Here is a 19,500-nt window from a genome sequence, read left to right as displayed (position 1 = left end):
AAAAGTGAAGGAAATAAGGGATAACACATTCAAAGCCCACAAAAGATGGGAGGAGGGAGGAGAATTCTCTGCAGAAGCAATGGGAGCCTGAAGGGCCAGGAGAGGAGACACGGGAGTGAGGTGGGAGACATTTTGGTTGAGGGAGGTGATTCTACCCCTCTACTCCACTCTGGGGAGATCCCACCTGGAGTGCTGTGTCCAGCTTTGGAGTCCTCAGCACAAGAAGGGCATGGACCTGTTGGAATGGGTCCAGAGGAGGCCCCGGAGATGCTGGGAGGGCTGGAGCCCCTCTGCTGGGAGGACAGGCTGAGAGAGCTGGGGGGGTTCAGCCTGGAGAAGAGAAGGCTCCGCGGAGACCTTCCAGCCCCTGCCAGTCCCTAAAGGGGCTCCAGAAAAGCTGGGGAGGGACTCTGGAGCAGGGAGGGGAGCCATGGGACGAGGGGGAAGGGTTTTACACTGACAGAGGGGAGATTGAGACGAGATATTGGGAAGAAATCCTTTGGTGTGAAGGGGGTGAGCCCCTGGCCCAGGTTGCCCAGAGAAGCTGTGGGTGCCCCATCCCTGGAGGGGTTCAAGGCCAGGTTGGATGGGGCTTGGAGCAACCTGGGCTGGTGGGAGGTGTCCCTGCCCAGGGCAGGGGGTGGCACTGGGTGATCTTTAAGGTCCCTTCCAACCCAAACCATTCTATGATTCTATGATTTTTAAGAAGAAAGGAACAGCTGATTGCATTGAATGGCGATGAGGTAAATCAGGAAGACGGCAAACTACAGCGGTTCTGGCTTTGTCTAAGAAAAGGTTGGTAAAAGCTGGGTCAAGACTGGTTTTGATAGAATGTCAAAAGGTGAATTCAAACTCGGAGAGGGCCTGTGCTAGAATGAGGGAGGGACTCCAGGCAGTTTTACAGATGGTGGATTCAGTGAGCTCGGAGCTGAAGGGAGGAATGATAGTAGCAGAAGCAAGCAGGATGGTTATATTTCATTTACGCTATGGTAAGTGAGGCTACGGCATCTTTACACAAGGGGGAATAGTCAGGGGAAAAGGAACGGAGAAGTCAGGACATCGGATACTGTGGAGTCAGCAAAGTAAGTCGAGGGTTAGAAGAAAAACAGAAATCAAACTCTTTAATCCCTGAAAAATGAAAGGAAGTTGGAAAGGTAAGATGAAAGGCATGTTTTGCCCTTCTTTCTGTCAAAAAAGAATCGGCAATATCCTATGTGGAAAGAGAAGTCAAAATAAGAAAAGGGGAGTGTGGATTGAAAGCTACGTAATTATAATGGGCTGCCAAGTGGCTGTTTTCCTAATTCATCTCTGCAATAGCTCCTTATAATTTCACTTCATGTCGGGCTGCGCGTTGCACATTCACACTCCCCTGTACTGGCCTGTGTCCTGAAGAACTTGCAAATAAGAGTATTTTAAAAACACAGAGCCCTCACTGAAGTCAGTCTGCTGCTGAAATCAAATGATCCGCACCATTGTTCAGCTGTAATTAAACTGGAGGCACATTATTTGCTCAAACACTACTGTTTAATTTATCTGTTTGCTCCAGAAGGTGTTTTCCATTTTCCCATCGTTCTCCTGTGAATAGACAATGCCTAACCAATTTCCAGGAAGCAGTCTTTTTTTTCTTATTATTCTTTAAAGTGAAAGGCAGATGCCGAGAAGAACAAATTAGTTAAAGTGTAAAGGTTTCCACAATACCTCTGAGAGCCATTCCAGCCTGGTGCCTTGGGACTGTTAAAAACTCTCTCTAAACAAAGGCTGCTCTGAGTGCAAATCTCATTAACATACAACAGTCCTGCCTGACCTGACTTTGCTCTTCGGTGAAGTGATCGAAACGTAGACAAGCTCCAGCAGTATCAGTAAATTTACATTAGTCTGACAGGCCAGAATCTGAAGCACCGAAACAGTTTTGGAAAGGAAATTTCACACTGCCAAACCATCAGTCTGTATTGACTGAAACCACGCTGAGCCAACTGTTTTCAAAAGCTTTAAGAATGCAGACAGAAGTTTGAGCACATGTCCGTTCCCGAGAAAGGGCTGTTAGGAGGGGGCCCTCATCGGGACTTCATTGAAGCAGACATTCCTTTATGAGACTTTTAGCTGTACTTTAGACACAAGTCCTAGCCCTGGGGCAGACCTAGCAATTACTTTTTTTTCCAGGGTGGATTTCATCACTCTATGTTTGGCTAACATGGTTTTGATAAATAACAAGCCTTTGCAAGGTTTGCTAGGAGCTATAAAATACCCTTTCCAATTGCCACTTGAGCCTTCATAGAACCCTGGAGCTGGTGGTACTCCATGTGAAACAAATGCTCTTTCCTTGCAGTATAAAAATTTCTATATATTCAGGCACCGTTAAAGAGTATTCCTGGATGAAACTACCGAAAAGGAGACATTAAGCAGCAAAGAGCCTCATCTATCATATCTGCAATCCTGTCTTGCACAACCCGCCAAGTAGAAGGGGAAGTTAGAGCCATTTTTTGCCACCACTGTGTAAACCCTGCCCGAAACCATCAGGCCACGTGTATCAGCCTCTCAAAACCAACACCCGAATGATCCCTCTGCACGACGGGACAGACAGACAGGGCTCTTCTGCTGGGAGGGGGAATGAGGCAAGCCACGGAGACGGCACATAAAATTATTAGGGAGATAAGGTTCTTATTAAGCGGTGAGCATCAAAGGAAATACAGGCCCCAGGAAAACAGTCTTTTCCTCCTTCTCCCATTTATTTGACAACCAAACAATGATCCTTTGGGACTGACTGTTGTGACTGGTCACACGGAGTAGGAGAGATTACGCAGTTACACTTCAGCAGTTATCAGCTATGCTGCTAAGACTCAAAGACTCCGTCTCAAAGACTGACTCAAGTCAGAGAGGATGGGAGACCGTGTACCATCCCTCCCATGCCTTATCACCACTCTGCAGGTCAAGCTGGAAGAAAAACCAGCCTCACACAGTGATGTGACGAAGACGTGATGAAGTGGAGATTGTCCTGACAGTCTGTGATCACTACAAAGTTGGCATTGCTATTCCTCTAGCAAGTTCCACTAAAAAGAACGAGCAAGATCTCTTTTTGGAGATGATTTGCACATCTCAGTGCTGGGGAATGTCATCCTATTAACAGCCCTGAATCACAGCCTTGCTCTCAGAGGCAAGCACCCAACCACTAATGGGTCTAACTCTCTAAGAGCCCCTTGGGGCAAGCAAACACTACCTCCCTGACGCCAATGGGGAAGGACAACAGCCTTCCCGAGAGTCTCAGAGATGATCTTGTCTACCTAATTTTTGCATCATATTAAAAAGTCTTTTCAGGAGCATCATTACATACCTAATAGCTTTTTGCACCAAGTTGGTAAGCGCGGCTTTGGAACCAGGGAGAATACCCGGACATGGAAAATCACATGAGATGTTTCTACTCCCTGAGCAGAGATAGCTTTGAAATTAGGACTCCTGTGTGAATATAATCTGATGCTATTTGTTAGAGGGGAAAAAAGGGCAATTTCTGTCAGTATACCTGTCTGTGAAGCTTTCTGCTTGAACTCTTCAAGTTAAAGTGAATGCCATAGAAACCAGCTCTCATCTTCTATGTGCTTCTTTGATACCCACTCCCAGATTGTCTACAGTGCATCCTCCCTCCAGCATCCCAGCAGTTTTGGGAAATGCTCTTATTTCTAAGCACTGTTTTTACCTAGGGATATAGGAACAATCCATTCGCTTCAGTGACAGCACCTAAAACCCACTGGAGATCTGGGTTTGAGAAATGGAGAGCGTTTTCCCATTCGTGGCTGCCATGAGACTGAGCCCACATGGCCTCTTGAGCCTCAAGTGTAAGGGATGTTGCTGCCAAGAGCCAAGCTAGCAAGAGAAACACTGACTTGTCTTCTGACGTGGTCCAGCCCCCTGAGCATGGCACACTGCCTTCAGACTAATAAGCTCTGCCAGGGAACTCTGCAGTCCTCTGTGTCCTTTCCAATGGGAGCTGCATTTTGTGTTTTAGACTTGTGCTGAGCATAGAGGAAGACTCCGACAGAGCAAGAAACTGAACCTGCGACTCCCATGGACCAGCCTAGCTTTTAAACAACCCTCCTCCTGGATAGGAACTTCAAAATGTGTGAGGGTTAGTGAATATTCATCTGTAGCATCTGTGCTAATTCGCATTCCGGTTGTAGGAAAAGCTGGTATCCACCCTCCTCCCAGGGCGGACAGGAGGGAAAGGCTCACATACGAAGGCTCGCTCACACCCTCACAGTTTAGGGGAAAACGCAAAGCTTCAGGAGAATAACAGGTAAGCCACGTGCTGGCTCTCTGCCCTCAGAATGTACGATTCGTTTTGGTCATGCTGGTGAATGGAAGCCACGTTTTACTAGTTTTAGGTTTAATAGGATCCAATAAATATGCAAATTTCTGAAACAATTAAACATACATGCCATGATGGAGTTGCATCCAAGTATATTTTCTAATTAAAAAATCCCTCCGTGTCTCTGGCAGTCCTCTAACCAGTGGGCTGGGCAGGCTCCTAACGGAACTGATGCAAAAAGTAGACACGTGCGAAATAGGAATGGGTGTCGCAGACTGGCTGAGGGATTTTGTTACACGGGTACCAGTTCTGTACTTCATATCTGGCTTAACTAAGGGTTCTTCCTCCCTCTACTCTCTGACGAGAAGTAGACTCACGTATTCATCGGTTTCCAAAGGGTAGGAACGCTTGCTTGTAAAAAGACACTGTCACCTTTGATCCAAGGACACATTTGTGCCGATTGGATTGTCAAAAAAATATTTTCAGATCATGTCTGTTAGAATATGGCTCACCCTTTGCACTACGGGTACATTTATATTTGATTTACGGGGTTAATAAATTATTAATAGATGTTGCGGGTGTAAGTAGCCCGCATTACAGATGGCTACGAGCAACCCATTAACCTGTTGGACTTCAGCAGTCTGTAGGAATTAACCATTTCTTGGAACTGTTGTAATACAAATGAGCCATTTCACTACCATGTCTTTAACATACAACTGAATACTGCTCCTCAAGGGAAAGGGTATTTCTCACGGCAGGTGCAGCTGGGGAAGGAGAAAGGCAACCCCTGGCTACTAACTCCCAGACTCTTTGGATCCTTTCTATGGCCCTGGGCCACTAATTCAAATTGCAGTGCCTCAACTTACTCATATTTAAACTGGAGGTGACTGGCTTGCCTCACGGGTGGCTAGCAAAGACTGTCCATTGGTCTGCATTTTGAGATGCCGTATATCCTTGCAAAGACAATTAACTTGAACATATTTTTTGCTTGCCCACCATGTTTTTTTTTCCATTCCCATTAGTTTACACAGTGAAATTTTTGCTCAGAAATGCTTCTTTCTTAGCCCTCCATTTGATAGAAAGTGCTTTACATGATCATAGTCAACAGTAAAGAGGGTGGTGAGCCCCTGGCCCAGGCTGCCCAGAGAAGCTGTGGCTGCCCCATCCCTGGAGGTGTTCAAGGCCAGGTTGGCCGGGGCTTGGAGCAACCTGGGTCTAGTGGGTGGTGTCCCCAGGGGATGGGACTAGATGATCTTTAAGGTCCCTTCCAACCTAAACCATTCTATGATTTTATGATTCTATAAATCACAGCCACAAGAGATCTTTAGTCAAAGGGGGCTACTGAAGCAGTAGCTTGAATTTGGCTGTATAAGCAGGAAGCCACCATCTTTTTTTCCCCACTTTTGTTACTCACTTCTGGCATGATTTCAATCTTCTCATAGCGCCGCTTGTACGGAAGAGTCAGCACCTCCGCTCTGCGGTAGGACATTGGTGGCGGCTGGCAGTCTATCATCAGATCTGTGCGATGAGACTGGGTGGGGGGTGGCTGAGTGTACTGCTCTGGGCAAACTACGTGGAGAGGCTGGAAGAGAAGAGAGTGGTGACTTAAAAAAATGTTCAGTTGATTCTGTGCACTGCTCTACAACAGTAATCACTGCCATAAGGAGGACTGCAGATAGCTTTTTCTTCCAAATCCTTGTCATCTAAATTGGAAGCAAATGATGGTAGTGGCGGAGACCACCAGAAAATGGCATGGAGTGAGGCAGCTGTATCAATATGCAAGGCTGCAAAACCAGCAGCACAATAAGCAAATCTGAGTTTTCATGACCTGTCAGCAGTATATTAACAAAGCATAAACAGGCTGGTTGCCACAAGGATCACTGCAGGATTTAAGGAAGCCAAAGAGCAAGACAGTGTTTCTGCAAACTGTTTTGGAAACAGCATTATACTTCAGTAGTAACGTGTAAGAAGATGCTTGTCCGAAAAACAGGCAGTGGCAATTGCTATCAGTTGTGCGGTGACAAGCCAGATCACAGAACAATGAGATAAAATGATCCGGACATTGTTAATAGGTTTCGAAGAATATGTATTTTTGTGTTCAACAAATTGAAGACAGAACAAAGGGAAAAGCTCAGCCAGGAAAAAAGAAAGGGTATTATTTTAATTATGTCATGAGTCAGAAAATAAATTTCAGTAGAAACAGATTGGATGAACAAGGAGAGGCCACTAAAGCCAAAAAGAGCCAAGGGGCGAAAGCAGAGACTACACGGACGCTCTGTCTTCCTAGACTGCAGAAGTCTGGATTTTGCAAATGGAGCAAAGAAAGCAGTGGGTTTGGAAGGAATGTGAACCTCCAGAACAGCAACGCCAGGACCAAAGCAAGTATCAACTGTAGGATAAAGAGCAGAGGAGATGGTTAAAGCTGAGGGCTCTGAGGATACTTTGGTACCCTTTACATTAAGACAGTATAGACACATCCAGGCTTATATATACAAACAGGAAAAAGTGATTATGACTATATATACCTAAAAAGGAGGAAAGGATTGTACGCACCATTTTCTCTGCATTTTAAGCTTTTAAGGATCTTCCAGCCACCCTGTGCGGAGACTGGCAGTCATTCCATATTCACGTTGGAGCAGGATGATAAAGGAGGGCTCGATGCTATGTGCTCTCTCATGGGAAAAAAAAGGATCTGGGTATTGTCTTGATTTTGCTATTGTTTAATGTAACAGTTGTTCACAATCGGCCTGTTAATTTCAGGTGTGTGAAGAAACGTAAGAAAAAGCAACAGAAATTCATTACCTGGACTTCTTTGAGTAATTTAGACACCTGAATAAAATTCAGTCTTGTGTCAATGGGACAGTAAACACATTTCATGGCCAAAGGTTGATAAGGAGCCAGGGCATCCAGATAAGAGAAATCGGGTTCTGAAAAGAGAAATGTTGAAAACACTCAATGCCTATTAAGAACCAAGATGGCCCAGTTCCTCTCTGATTCTATGTTCTAGTCTAGACAAGCTGTTGTTCAGCAATGTTAATTCTGTTATAGATTTCTCTTCCCTTCTTCCTTCCCCCACCCGTTACTCTCAGTTAATTTGATGAAAATTATGCCCACAATTAGTCTTACCTTAATCAAGCAACAGAGCAATACTATTTCATTTGAACACATTATTGCATGATTTTTATAACAAATTTAATCAAGACAAAAACATAATCTCTTATTTTTAATCAGATCCTGTAAAAGAAGGCAAGATGTAGAACTTTTTGCTATCATAAGGTAACCCAAACGTCAGCTTGTTTTTCACTATGACAAACACGCAGGATGAAGATTGGATCTTGATAACCCTGTACCAATGTCCTCTGCTACAGACAGACACGCTACCTCCCAACACCCCCTTTTCCTTACTATATATATATATATATATATATGTGGGTTTTTTAAATCCAAGTGCCAGGTTTAGACCGGTGTGTCTAAATTTTAATATAACCCAAGAGGACCTGTAGGGAGCCCTCCCGTTTAAGGGACAGGCAATCGGGTTTTTTACAGTTATGCCAGCAGAGCAGTTCCAGTTCAGGCCAGCATGAACTGAAGGTCGCTGGCGGCAGGGGCTATCCAGGAGGAGAGATGGGCTGTGATAACTTCGTTAGCTGGTATTTTTCTTAGACCTAGCAAGTCTCAACTTCCCCTTTGTATTCTTATTATTGACTTGAAAAAATCAGATTAGAAGTTTGCCAGGGAAAAGTCACGCACTGAATGGGCGTTTACTCACACAGAGAGTAATACACCATTGAGAATACTACGGAAAAATACTACTTCTTTGATAAATGAAAAACGTAGGTCTCGTAGGTGATGCAGTGTAGGATACACGTAGCCACTTAATTCTGGGGGCCACCAACTAATGATGTGGAAAAGCTTATGCCATCACTATCTACCAGATAATTGTGGGATAGATCACATAAAGGGAATGCTAGAAAAGGAAAAAATGGTATTAGTTTGGTAAGTACAGAATGAGAAAAAGAGAAGGGGATGCATGAAAGACTTATCGGCGAGACTATTCTGAACCACAGGGCCTCAAAGGACAACCTGCAGAGTGAAGCGCAGCTGCGAACCACCAAGCCTTACTAGAAAACAGTATGAGGTATTTCTCTGGTATCTGCTCGGGCTGCGTAAAAGGATGAACTTAAAGGAAACTCAAATACAGAGAATCCAATCTAGATTTAGACAGTCATCTTCTACGTTCTTACATCACCCTCACGAGAGCATGGCTGGATTTCTCATACCGACAGCAAGTAAAAATATCCTTTAAAACTTTACCACAGGAAGTTCAGCACGCAATATGGCATCTGACATTCAATATTGGGCCTCATTCTACTGATAAAGACAAGTTAATTGCTAGCCTAAAAATCTGCTGCTGGCTAAGTACCAGTGATCACGATGTGGTTATATTTACCCCGTGAGAACAGAATATAGCATCAGCCAATGATACATACGTTTGGAACTGTCAAAGGGATAATTTTCCCAAGTTTAAAGCAATTGTCAGAATAACTGCCTGGGAACATCAAAGTGAGAAATATTAACAAAAAATGATAGTTGTACAAGAACATCTTACTAGATGCCCAAAAAGCCATGAATCCACAAACATGAAATAAAAATTATACTGGGCAAAAAGCCATGCTAGTTAAAAGCAGATGTGTTAGTGGCAATGAAACAAAGCCTAAAAATATCAGTGTAAAAAATAGGAGTTACGGCAGTGCAATTTAACAGCAATGAATAGAAGTTTAAAAATAAGAATACGGAGAAGGTAGCTAGTTGAAGAATGACCAGTGGTCAATTAGAGTTAAATCAGAAGACATTTTAAAAGTCATTGGGGAAAACCAGAAAACTTAAGTAAGGCACACGTCCTGTGCTAGAGACGTATAATGAAATTGTAAGATTAAAATGTTATCAGAGAGAGCTTTTCCATCGCATCCGGTGGTGTGAATGACACAGAGGTTTGACTGCTTGTATCTGAAAATGCCAGGAGTCAGCACCTTGTCAGACTACGTATTTTTGAATCAGTAGGCTCAGATAATGAGTAACCTGGTCTAGCGGGAGGTGTCCCTGCCCATGCAGGGGGTTGGAACTAGATCATCTTTAAGGTCCCTTCCAACCCAAACCATTCGATGATTCTGTGATATGATAATGTACACACGTGAATTTTTTTGATCTAACAATCCAAAATGGCATCCAGTCTATAGTCTCCCTGAACAACTAACAAGAATGTAAGAGCCTAGAAAAACTGAGAGATTCTAATGAAGGAATTCTAACACAGGACACTGAAGATTTAGAACATGTGAAAAACGTAAATTGAGCTAGTCTCACACTGAACTCATGTGAAATACATGAATAGCTGTTTTGAAACTACCAAAAACCCAGAAGTCACCTGTCTGATGAAGACGGTGCTTGTCAAGGACACATATTGACTTCTTCTGACAGAATCACAGGTCTTTAGCTTTTCCGCCAAGACATCTGATTTACTCCTGTGTGACAGAGTTATAAAATCGTCCACTGTACAGCACTAATGTGGCATACATGAGCTGTTTTTAAGATCTCCTAGGGAGTTAGTTTTTAAAGCATTGTTGTTATTGGAGAGAGAGCAAGAAACAGACTTCTTTCTACCGTGTTTTCTTCGAGAATTTCTTTGTGGCTTAGTGGTATTCAATATTTTTAATCAATAATCTATTCAATACTGCTTCAGTGGTAACATTTGCAGATGACACAAGCAAGAAGAGCAGCTCTGCAGCTCACTCACAGCTGGTGTCCTGTCTATTGGCTGCAGCTGCTGATTTAGTCTATATTCTCTCAGAGTTGTTTTTTACATTACAAATTGGAAAAGTGGAGACTACCCAGCTCCTGTGGACTGAACAAGCAGTGTCATCATTAACAATACTGCATGACCTGTCCCAATTACTGGAAACTAAGAGTCTTTCACAGGAAAAGCTAGAACATCATCCGCTATCACATACTGCTTCAATGGACCAAATTTCTTTCATAACTACAGGGGATTTTATCTTAAAACCAGAGAAGCTAAATAATTAAATAATAAAAATCCTGGGCATCACCGGAGGTTCTTCGGATTTCCACTGGAGTTACTAAGAACAGAAGAATTTAATCTGCTAGGGATTTCTGTAGACAAGATGTCTTTGTTCCAGCTGAGACAGTCGTAAGGAAGCAGGAACATCCTGCTGAGTGGATATGCCTACAGACAGAGTCCAAAAGCCACGGATAGACGAATTTAGGAAACAAATCACCGCAAGCACCTTTGGAATCACTGTGCACTCCAAGGCCATCACAACCAAGGCAGATCTCAATTGGAGTTTCAAGTCTAAACTGGGAATCAATCTCAAAGATCATGACCTAATGTACCCACAGGCTGTTACGACTGCTATTCGGATGCCTTAACAACCTGCCAGGGCCATGCTCTAATAGAAGACTGCTCTATTTTCCTCACTTCACAGAAGGATTACATATTAATACTGAAAGGTCAATTACCTCTCCCTACAAGAAGGCACAGAATAAGAGTTCTTGCCATTAAAGGCCAGTTTCTGACACCCTCGCTGATGGTGGGTAGCACATTCAGGACATGATTAATGCCACCGACTTCCTCTGCGCAACCCAGCAGAGGCTGTGTACGCTCTGCTTTTAATTGAAGCCCCAACTGGAGCAGAATTCACTATTTCCAAGATAATGCATATTTATATTGCCATTTTACCAATTACTGTAATTAGGGCACATCTCCTGCAAGTACCTCAAAGGTCAGGAGCGATGGGTACTGTAACAGCTATGACGTTAGTGCTGTGGTACCATGAACCATTTCCCAGCATAAACAGTCCAGATTTAAGTGTCTTCTCTGCTCAGCAGAAATGCCCTTCTATTTCCCCTCCCCGTGCAGTAGGGCTAATCACACACTTCTTTAAATCTTTGCAAATTGGTTTAAGAGTATCGTGATATTGTGACACTTTCTGGTATCAATACTGTGAAAGAGCCAAAGGGACTAGTCTCAAGTCTACGTTAAAAAGACAAAGAAGGAAGGAAATAACCCTTTCCCAATCCGCTTTGCTTTAGGAGGTTATGTGCTTTCCAGCAGTCCTGTTCACTAAAAAGAGGAGGAAAATAAGCTTAACAGTGGGACTCCATCACGCCTTTGCTGTGGGAGTAGGTTTGATCAGTTACTGTGTTCTCCTCCCCATTTCTAATTACTTTGTCCTAGTCCAAAATCCACACCTTTTTTATCTGGCTAAGTTATATATAACACATCTCCCAATTATACCGGAGCTCATTATACATAAAATCAGTAGCAAAAGCCTAAAGGATTATTTCCCTTCTCAGATCTGAAGCGTGCCCACTGTAGGGTTCTGCTTGGATGACACATCGGGTATAACGAGGAGGAGGCACCTGGACAGAACGTCAGTTTGAGGGAAAGCCTTGAAATATTTTTAAAGGAGATCAAACTCTGGAAGATATCCCCTTTGCTAGGTTTTATGACCTCTCTTAAATACTTTGTCTTGCTGTTTAACGATTGCCGTGGTCCCAGGATGCAGCTGCCCTGTGGATCTTAGGCCATAGCTCACTCTGAGATAGATAGGGCTTGATTCATTAGATCCATTAAAAGTAGGGTCAGCACTAGAAGCTGACTGGGAGAAGTGGAGGAACCTAGAAGACCTGTTGTGCCCCTGGCAGCCCGAGTCATTGAGAAAAGGAAACAGCTCCCCAGGATACTAGCTAGAGTGGTACCTTCAGCTTCAGGTACAAATGTGCCTCTTGGCCAAAAATCGTCGGAAAAAAAAGCTCAGCCAGAAGGCAGCAACGGCAGAGATCACTGCTGCCATGTCTGTATGGGGTGCACACTTCTGAAACAGCAGATGACAGAAACATCTTTAGAAACAGACTGTCTGGTTGCCTGAGGTTCTGATGAAAGGGCGGGAGAAAGGATGAGGAAAGGTTTGTGATTCCAATGGAATCTGGGGAAGTGTTTCTCCTTTCTGACCAGCATCAATTAGGTCTTGCCTGGGTTTAACTTGCAGCCAGCTGCTTTTAATCCAAAAATTAATTTCCTGTAGGCATTTTACCGCTGTGCATAACACAGATTTTGCTTAGAAATAGCAGGAATGGACTCTGCATGGCAAAGGTTGGCTCTGCAGGGCTAAAATGAATTAAACGGCACAATAATTACATTTGTCCCCACAGTCAATCCTGGGGTCTTAATTTAGATGAGCTCCTACTGAAGTCAGAAACTTTTGCCCCAGAACAAATGAGGAAAGCCCCCAGGATGTGGCCACACTTAACCAGAACACGCAATCCATTGTTAATTTGATAATATCTGCATTTTACTTACCTGTGAATATAACAGTGTTCAAGCTGGACTTTCCCCATAACTCCATGAAATGAACCACATCCCCAAATCTGAGAGAGGGATGTCCAGTGAACACCACACATGGCTGCTTGAAGTCATTGCTGAAGTCTCCATGGATGCTGGGATAATGTTTCAGCTTGTTTGTCTGAATGAGCTGAAATAAAAACAAAAATCCAGACATTACAAACTTTTCATGCCTCTGTGCTCTGTAGTGCAGTGTGTTTATTTTTATGAGATTATAAATACGCTACAGTTTATTTCTAATTCATGGCAGAGTCCCTTCCTGCATATCCCCTAGATTTTCCAACAGATTTAGTCATGACTGTCCTAAATGTTATGAAAAGGAAGTCGGAGCACAGGGCCAGGTGCCTCCAAGTCCTTGCTCTCATTTCTTTGGTACCAGCAGCATGGTAACTGAGAGGAAACTCCGCAAACACTCCCTGCGTACAGTTTCCTGGAGTGAACAGCATGCTCAGCTGCCAAATTCAAAATAAGCTACTTTTTTTCCTATTTGCCATGTCTACGAAGAGCTCTGGGCACCGATGTTGAACCTGGTTTTCCTGCCATCACAGGAGTACCAGGCAATTTTGCCTTCAGCAGTTGCTGCTATGAGTTTCATTGGTGTAACGGGTCCACACAAAGTCAAGTCCTCTGAAAAAACATATGAAAGAACAGAATGACTTGCGTTTCCTTAACTATCGCTGAAACTAGCAATTACAATAAACTAAGAGCAATAAATACTTGTCACTAGAGCTGTCAAACAGAGTGTAATCAACGATGCATGTGGAACAGATTTCTTTACCAAGATGGGGGATTTTATTTATCAAGGAATTTTCTGAAGAAGAATTTTGCTTTATTTCTCCCGCCGCTGTTTTCTAATCTGCAAAGCAAGGTTTCAACTTAAAAAGCAATATAATATACTAGTCTGCTAAGGACTTTATGCAATGTTTTCCAAGTATTTTCTTGGCAGGTATATGCCTCCACCCCCCGCCTCAAAATAACTGCAAATACAGTTTTCTTCAAAAGCATGCAATTTAACACAAAGAAACCACACACTGAACAACTAAGAACATACACGGAAATAAAGGGCGTGAAAGAGGGAAACGGTACTTCCTTTGTCAGCCAGTTCATCAAAGATCTCTCCATACGTTGCTGTCTCCCGTCAGGTGTTGCAACGCTGCTCAAAATACAGAATTTCCATATGCAGGGTTCAGCAACCCATTTCTGCATCTCTTGAGCCATTGAACCCCAGACGACGCAACTAATTAGGCATGCTCTTCACCACATGTCATAACGTGATGTGTGTGCATCGTGCCCTTCTAGCAGAAAACCCTGCCACTCAGGATGTTTCTCTGCATCGTAACATATTTGATTTTCAAAAGAGGAACTAAGAAAGAACATTACAATAAGCAACTCTTCTGGTCTCTCAAAGCCGTAATTTATCTTTCCAGATTCTCTTTTATTTGTTACTTTTTACCACGGTAGATCTAAGTCAAGATAGTGTGCCTACATGGAAATGAACAGAAAGCTGAGAATTCTGAAGCGTCTTTAAGCCTCTTAACAACTTATGCACAACAAAGCACTTCAGAACTTAAGGTTATTACACAATTAGGTTCTTAATTGAATTTAGCATCATTAAACAATAGTATCAACCCTATTCAGCATCTAGCTATCACCACCTAAAGATAATATGTCTTGGTGCTAAAACAGGCAATGTACAAACTTACCCTCAATACCCCTTCAATAATAGAAAGTTGGCTGCCCACAGGTGCCAATATCTCTCTTTCTCCTTTCCTTCCTTGAGTTTGGTCTCCTTCAAGTTCCCAACAGCAAATATTTTGCTGTGATTTTGCATTCGACTTCCCACATGTCCTGTTTAAAACTGACGTGGAATACCTGGCTGGCTGGAATGGAATGGGATTGGGGGTTGATGTACGAGGGAAACTGTAGGTGGACACAAGCTGGTATTTCCACGTGGATCCTTGGATCATGGAGGAAGTAGCCAGGGCACCGCACTTTCTGCAGCTTACTAATAACATCAAATTCCTCTTTAGTCTTCAAGAGGGAAATTTGAAAAAAACACCCACTAACTGCTCTGGCAGTTAATATACACTGAATCTTGAAAACATTTCTGCAATTAAGACTGGTAAAGATTTCTGATTAACACATCTGGAGCGCAATATTTAGAATCTAAACTTAGCTTCAGTAATAAAAACTGCAATTTAGCAGACAATGGGCGAAACAAATTTGATCTCAAAAAATACTGGCATTTAAAAGAATGGGTAGGAAATGGCCCCATGAAGCTTTTCCCCGATTTTTTTGAGGGAAGCCAAAAGTCTCAAAATTGACGTTGCAAAAGCAGTTTCAATTGGGTAAACCAGAAGAAGGGGACAATTTCTACTTCAAATAATAAATGGGATATGAGACATTCCAGGGCAAAACTTTGTCAGGGACCAGCAGGTAGGTAAGTGAAAGACATTTCTACAGCTCGCATTTATGTTACACACTTCTGAAAATCACACACTGTTCTTCCAGCATCCTGTTTCACAGGTTCCTTAGGATTATATCGATTTGTTTACGGCATTCAAACCTTTGCTAAGATGTGAGAGCAGCACTCTTACGTGCAAAAGCATTCTCAACAGCCTGGTTCACTGCTATACCTATGTAAACGTTCATTGCTTTAAACATAAAATATTCTCTTCAAAGCATTAAGAAAGCCTCAAATCCCTTCCTATTTCTTTGTAGAGAGACACGGGATCTCTAATCCAATTTTCAGGACCTTGAGTTTTGTTTGCGTGTTTTTTTAAATATTTTTTTTATTTATTTCCAGCAACAAAACACCTAGCGTAATGCCGGGGTGCGCTGCTTCTGACTGGGGGGCTGCTAACTCGGGAGGGAAAAGGGACACATGTTGACTCCTCAGCACCGTGTCCTGAGGTGTGGTGATTTTTTTTTTGTCTTGGAAGATCTTTTATGATAAGCCTCCTGAAGCTCCATACCTTAGCTCACAATCTCTGGTTCTCACAGCTAGGTGAGAATAGCAGGGGTGAAAGGCTACAAAAACAAGCTTAGAGACATTCTGCTCACTCCAGTGATAAAGCAGCTGGTAGATTTTAGTGTCTAGAGCAAAGTCTTTTCTAATTACCCAATCAAAAATATATGGAGCTGAACTTGCAAAACAAGTTCGACAAAATTTCACAAATCATTAAGGCGACTAAATTTGTAATGATTTGTACAAGTCTTTTATACCTACAGGTGAGATGGGCTGTATAAGCCCAACCGTCCTCACCGTGTCGTGTTCAGATCTCCACCCTGTACCAAGCCGGGGCCAAACCCAACGCCTGGCATTCAGCCAACCAGTATTTTCAAACCGGGAACAATTTCTGGGAACTAGAGGCAACATTTCTACAGAAAGAACCATTATTGACTGAAAGCTTAAGAGATAGAGGATGGTAAAGTACTGAACCGAGACTGAGGAGAGCTGGGTTTTTTTTAAATCCCAAATGGTTATGCTTCCCTTTAAAGCGGTAGACTTGATTTACAGGGTCAGCAACTGCTGCTACAAACAGGATAAATCTCCAGAGCCTTTGTGTACCCTTTACTGAAGTGAGCCAAAATACACTGCTATTTTCTCTGTGTGTGTGTGTGTGTGCGTGTGTTCTGCACCCAGAATTTTGAGCAGATGTGGTTCTTATCAATGAGTGATGCATTTATTACTTCACTCCCTCACTCCCTTCATAAGCCCAACACTAACAGGGGCCTAATTCAATATAATACTGTAAGACAAAACATAATACTATACAATCACCTGGTTCCAGGTATTTATTGCTTTGAATGTGATACGCAGGAACTGGTATATGGAGGAGGGAAGAAAAGATGAAGAAGACAAATGCCGGTATTTAAGACCACAGAATCAATATTACTCCCACCCTGGCTATTTTCAGTCAGAAAAAGAGGTTTTTCCTAGCCATTTCTCTTAGGTGTTGCTAACAGAACCCTTAATGAGAGGACAGCAAATCCAAATTCTTCCTCCGCTATCAAATACTGATCAATATAAATTACCTCTCAAATTTTTCTGTTGCGGACATTTAGAGAAGTCTAGATTCACTTATCTTATAGCCTGAAATTGTCTCTGTAAAGATCGAGCGGAAAGGAAAAGGAGTGAAAGCTTCTCGTTTTGCCTTGCTAGGACAATTCAGCTGTTCATTTATAAAGCCTCTGCCTCCACAGGAGGGATGGTGCAGAGTGTACAATCCATGGCTGGGGAGATGGCGGATTCCTCAGCTGTGGCTGTGTTAGGATGGGACATTTCCCACGCGCTCAAGGAATCCAGTAAAACACCACAAGCTGGTTCCGGGATACCAGACTAACATTTCTAAACAACACAAATTACTGATTTATGCTCCACAGCATTTCAGCTAGGCAGTGCGGAGCTTAAATCTAAGCCTATTTAGACAGTCGATCCTAGAATATAACTGATACAGTGCCTTGGAAGTGAAAGCCACCACCTCCCTTGGCCAGCCCGCTAGATTCACAAACATTTGGAAACTCCAGTTTTTAACTTTGCAGAAGCTTCCAACATTACGTCCGTTTGAGCTCCTTCTCCTCTCCTCCCCATCACAGTAAGTGCTGGTGAAAAACTGAATCGCGCCTTTTGTTTAAGCGTAGGTGAAAGTGATCCACAGAGCGATCCATCCCTTCCCTAACTGACTGTTTCCCCACTTCCCCACTTTTCCTCTGCTTCCCCCACCGCTTTCTCGATGAGGGGATGGCTGTGGATGTTGTCTACCTGGACTTTGGTAAGGCCTTCGACACCGTCCCCCACAGCATTCTCCTGGAGAAACTGGAGAATCATGGCATAGACAAGTGTACCCTCCGCTGGATAAAAAACTGGCTGGATGGCCGTGCCCAGCGAGTTGTGATTAATGGAGCAAAATCTGGTTGGCGGCCGGTCACCAGTGGTGTCCCCCAGGGCTAAGTTTTGGGGCCAGTCTTGTTCAATATCTTTATTGATGATCTAGACAAGGGGATTGAATGCACCCTCAGTAAGTTTGCAGATGACACCAAACTAGGTGGGAGTGTTGATCTGCTTGAGGGTAGGAAGGCTCTACAGAGGGACCTGGACAGGTTGGATCAATGGGCCAAGGCCAATGGGATGAGGTTTAATAAGGCCAAGTGCCGGGTCCTGCATTTTGGTCACAACAACCCCGGGCAACGCTACAGGCTTGGGGCAGAGTGGCTGGAAAGCTGCCCGGCAGAAAAGGACCTGGGAGTGTTAGTGGACAGCCGGCTTAACATGAGCCAGCAGTGTGCTCAGGTGGCCAAGAGGGCCAATGGCATCCTGGCTTATATCAGGAATAGCGTGGCCAGCAGGAGTAGGGAAGTCATCGTGCCTCTGTACTCGGCACTGGTGAGGCCTCACCTCGAGTGCTGTGTTCAGTTTTGGGCCCCTCACTACAGGAAAGACATTGAAGTGCTGGAGCGTGTCCAGAGGAGAGCCACCAAGCTGGTGAGGGGTCTGGAGAACAAGTCCTATGAGGAGAGGCTGAGGGAGCTGGGCATGTTTAGCTTGGAGAAGAGGAGGCTGAGGCGAGACCTCATTGCCCTCTACAACTCCCTGAAAGGAGGGTGGAGAGAGGTGGGGGTTGGCCTCTTCTCCCAGGGGAATAATGACAGGACCAGAGGAAATGGTCTGAAGCTGCGGCAGGGGAGGTTTAGGTTAGATATTAGGAAGAATTCCTTTACTGAAAGAGTGGTCAGGCACTGGAACAGCCTGCCCAGGGAGGTGGTGGAGTCACCATCCCTGGAGGTATTTAAGAAACGTGTAGACATGGCTCTTCAGGGCATGCTCTAGTGCCGAAGATTATTGTTTGTGGTGGGGTGTTGTGTGTGGGGTTGTGGGTGTGGAGTTTAGTAGGTGGGTGTTGGTTTTTTGTTTTTGTTTTGTTTTTTTTTTGTTTGTTTGTTTGTTTTTGTTTTTTTTTTTTGTTTTTTTTTTTTGTGGTTGGACTCGATGATCTCAGAGGTCCATTCCAACCACTAAGATTCTGTGATTCTGTGAAATGGCTGTCTGGAATGCAGAACTCCTGCTCCAGATCCTAACCCCCTCCAACAGAGTCACAGCAACTCTCACCCCAGCGATCACAGGGAAATGCCTGTAAAAAGAAGCTCTTTTAGCTTGTCCACTGCTAAACAGCTGCAGATGAGACTTCAAAAGCTCGTGCAAGAATCTGGACGCTCCATTCATACTAACTTTAGCAGGAATTGATGTCGAAATCCATCCCTACAAGCCTGAAGCACTTTAGCCCACACTCCTTGCTCGTAACACAGGGCAAGTATATTCCCTGTTCACTGGGACTGAATGTCAGGAAACAAACTGCCACCCCAAGAAACTGTACACAGTGACTGCGCAGGAGGAGGTATGATGAACACCTACTACTACATTGAAGCGGAGTTCAATGTTTTGAACCAGTGTTTTGGGTTCTCTGCAGAGTTGAACAGCGTGTCTGGTTTTACTCAGCACAGCAGAACAAGAAATGAGTTCAAAACAGGTAACATAAATCACAAACCTGGAAAATTTCCACGCAAAGAGAATGAGGAAGCTTCCAACGACTTGGTATAGAGAGAAGAATAAGATGAAATAAAAATAATAATTCTAAAGAAGATAAAGATACTTTTATTTATCTTCTTGTAACAAGAATAAAGGGATTGTTAAGTGAAATGCAAAATACAATCATAACTGATCAAAGGAAGTAAATGCTCTTTTATACTATGCATCAGGCACCACTGGAACTCATTGCTGCAAGAGACT

General features: G+C 43.5%; 1 protein-coding gene across 6 annotated transcripts in view; it reads right to left on the bottom strand.

Moving 5' to 3' along the window:
- Nucleotides 1-19,500, bottom strand: part of INTS9 (integrator complex subunit 9) — a 73,482-nt gene that overhangs the window by 12,667 nt on the left and 41,315 nt on the right. For all 6 annotated transcript variants that reach the window (XM_054194907.1, XM_054194910.1, XM_054194911.1 and 3 more), the window contains exons 12-14: nt 12,672-12,843; nt 7,100-7,224; nt 5,712-5,879 (exon numbers count right to left, since the gene is read on the bottom strand). In XM_054194907.1, coding sequence (XP_054050882.1) covers nt 5,712-5,879; nt 7,100-7,224; nt 12,672-12,843 — 465 coding nt within the window. The remainder of the gene's footprint in view (nt 1-5,711; nt 5,880-7,099; nt 7,225-12,671; nt 12,844-19,500) is intronic.

The sequence above is a fragment of the Rissa tridactyla genome, chromosome 3, assembly GCF_028500815.1.
Source record: "Rissa tridactyla isolate bRisTri1 chromosome 3, bRisTri1.patW.cur.20221130, whole genome shotgun sequence".
Classification (NCBI taxonomy): Eukaryota; Metazoa; Chordata; class Aves; order Charadriiformes; family Laridae; genus Rissa; species Rissa tridactyla.
The sequence above is the reverse complement of the archived record's forward strand: the minus strand, read 5'-3'. Positions and strand labels throughout refer to the sequence as shown.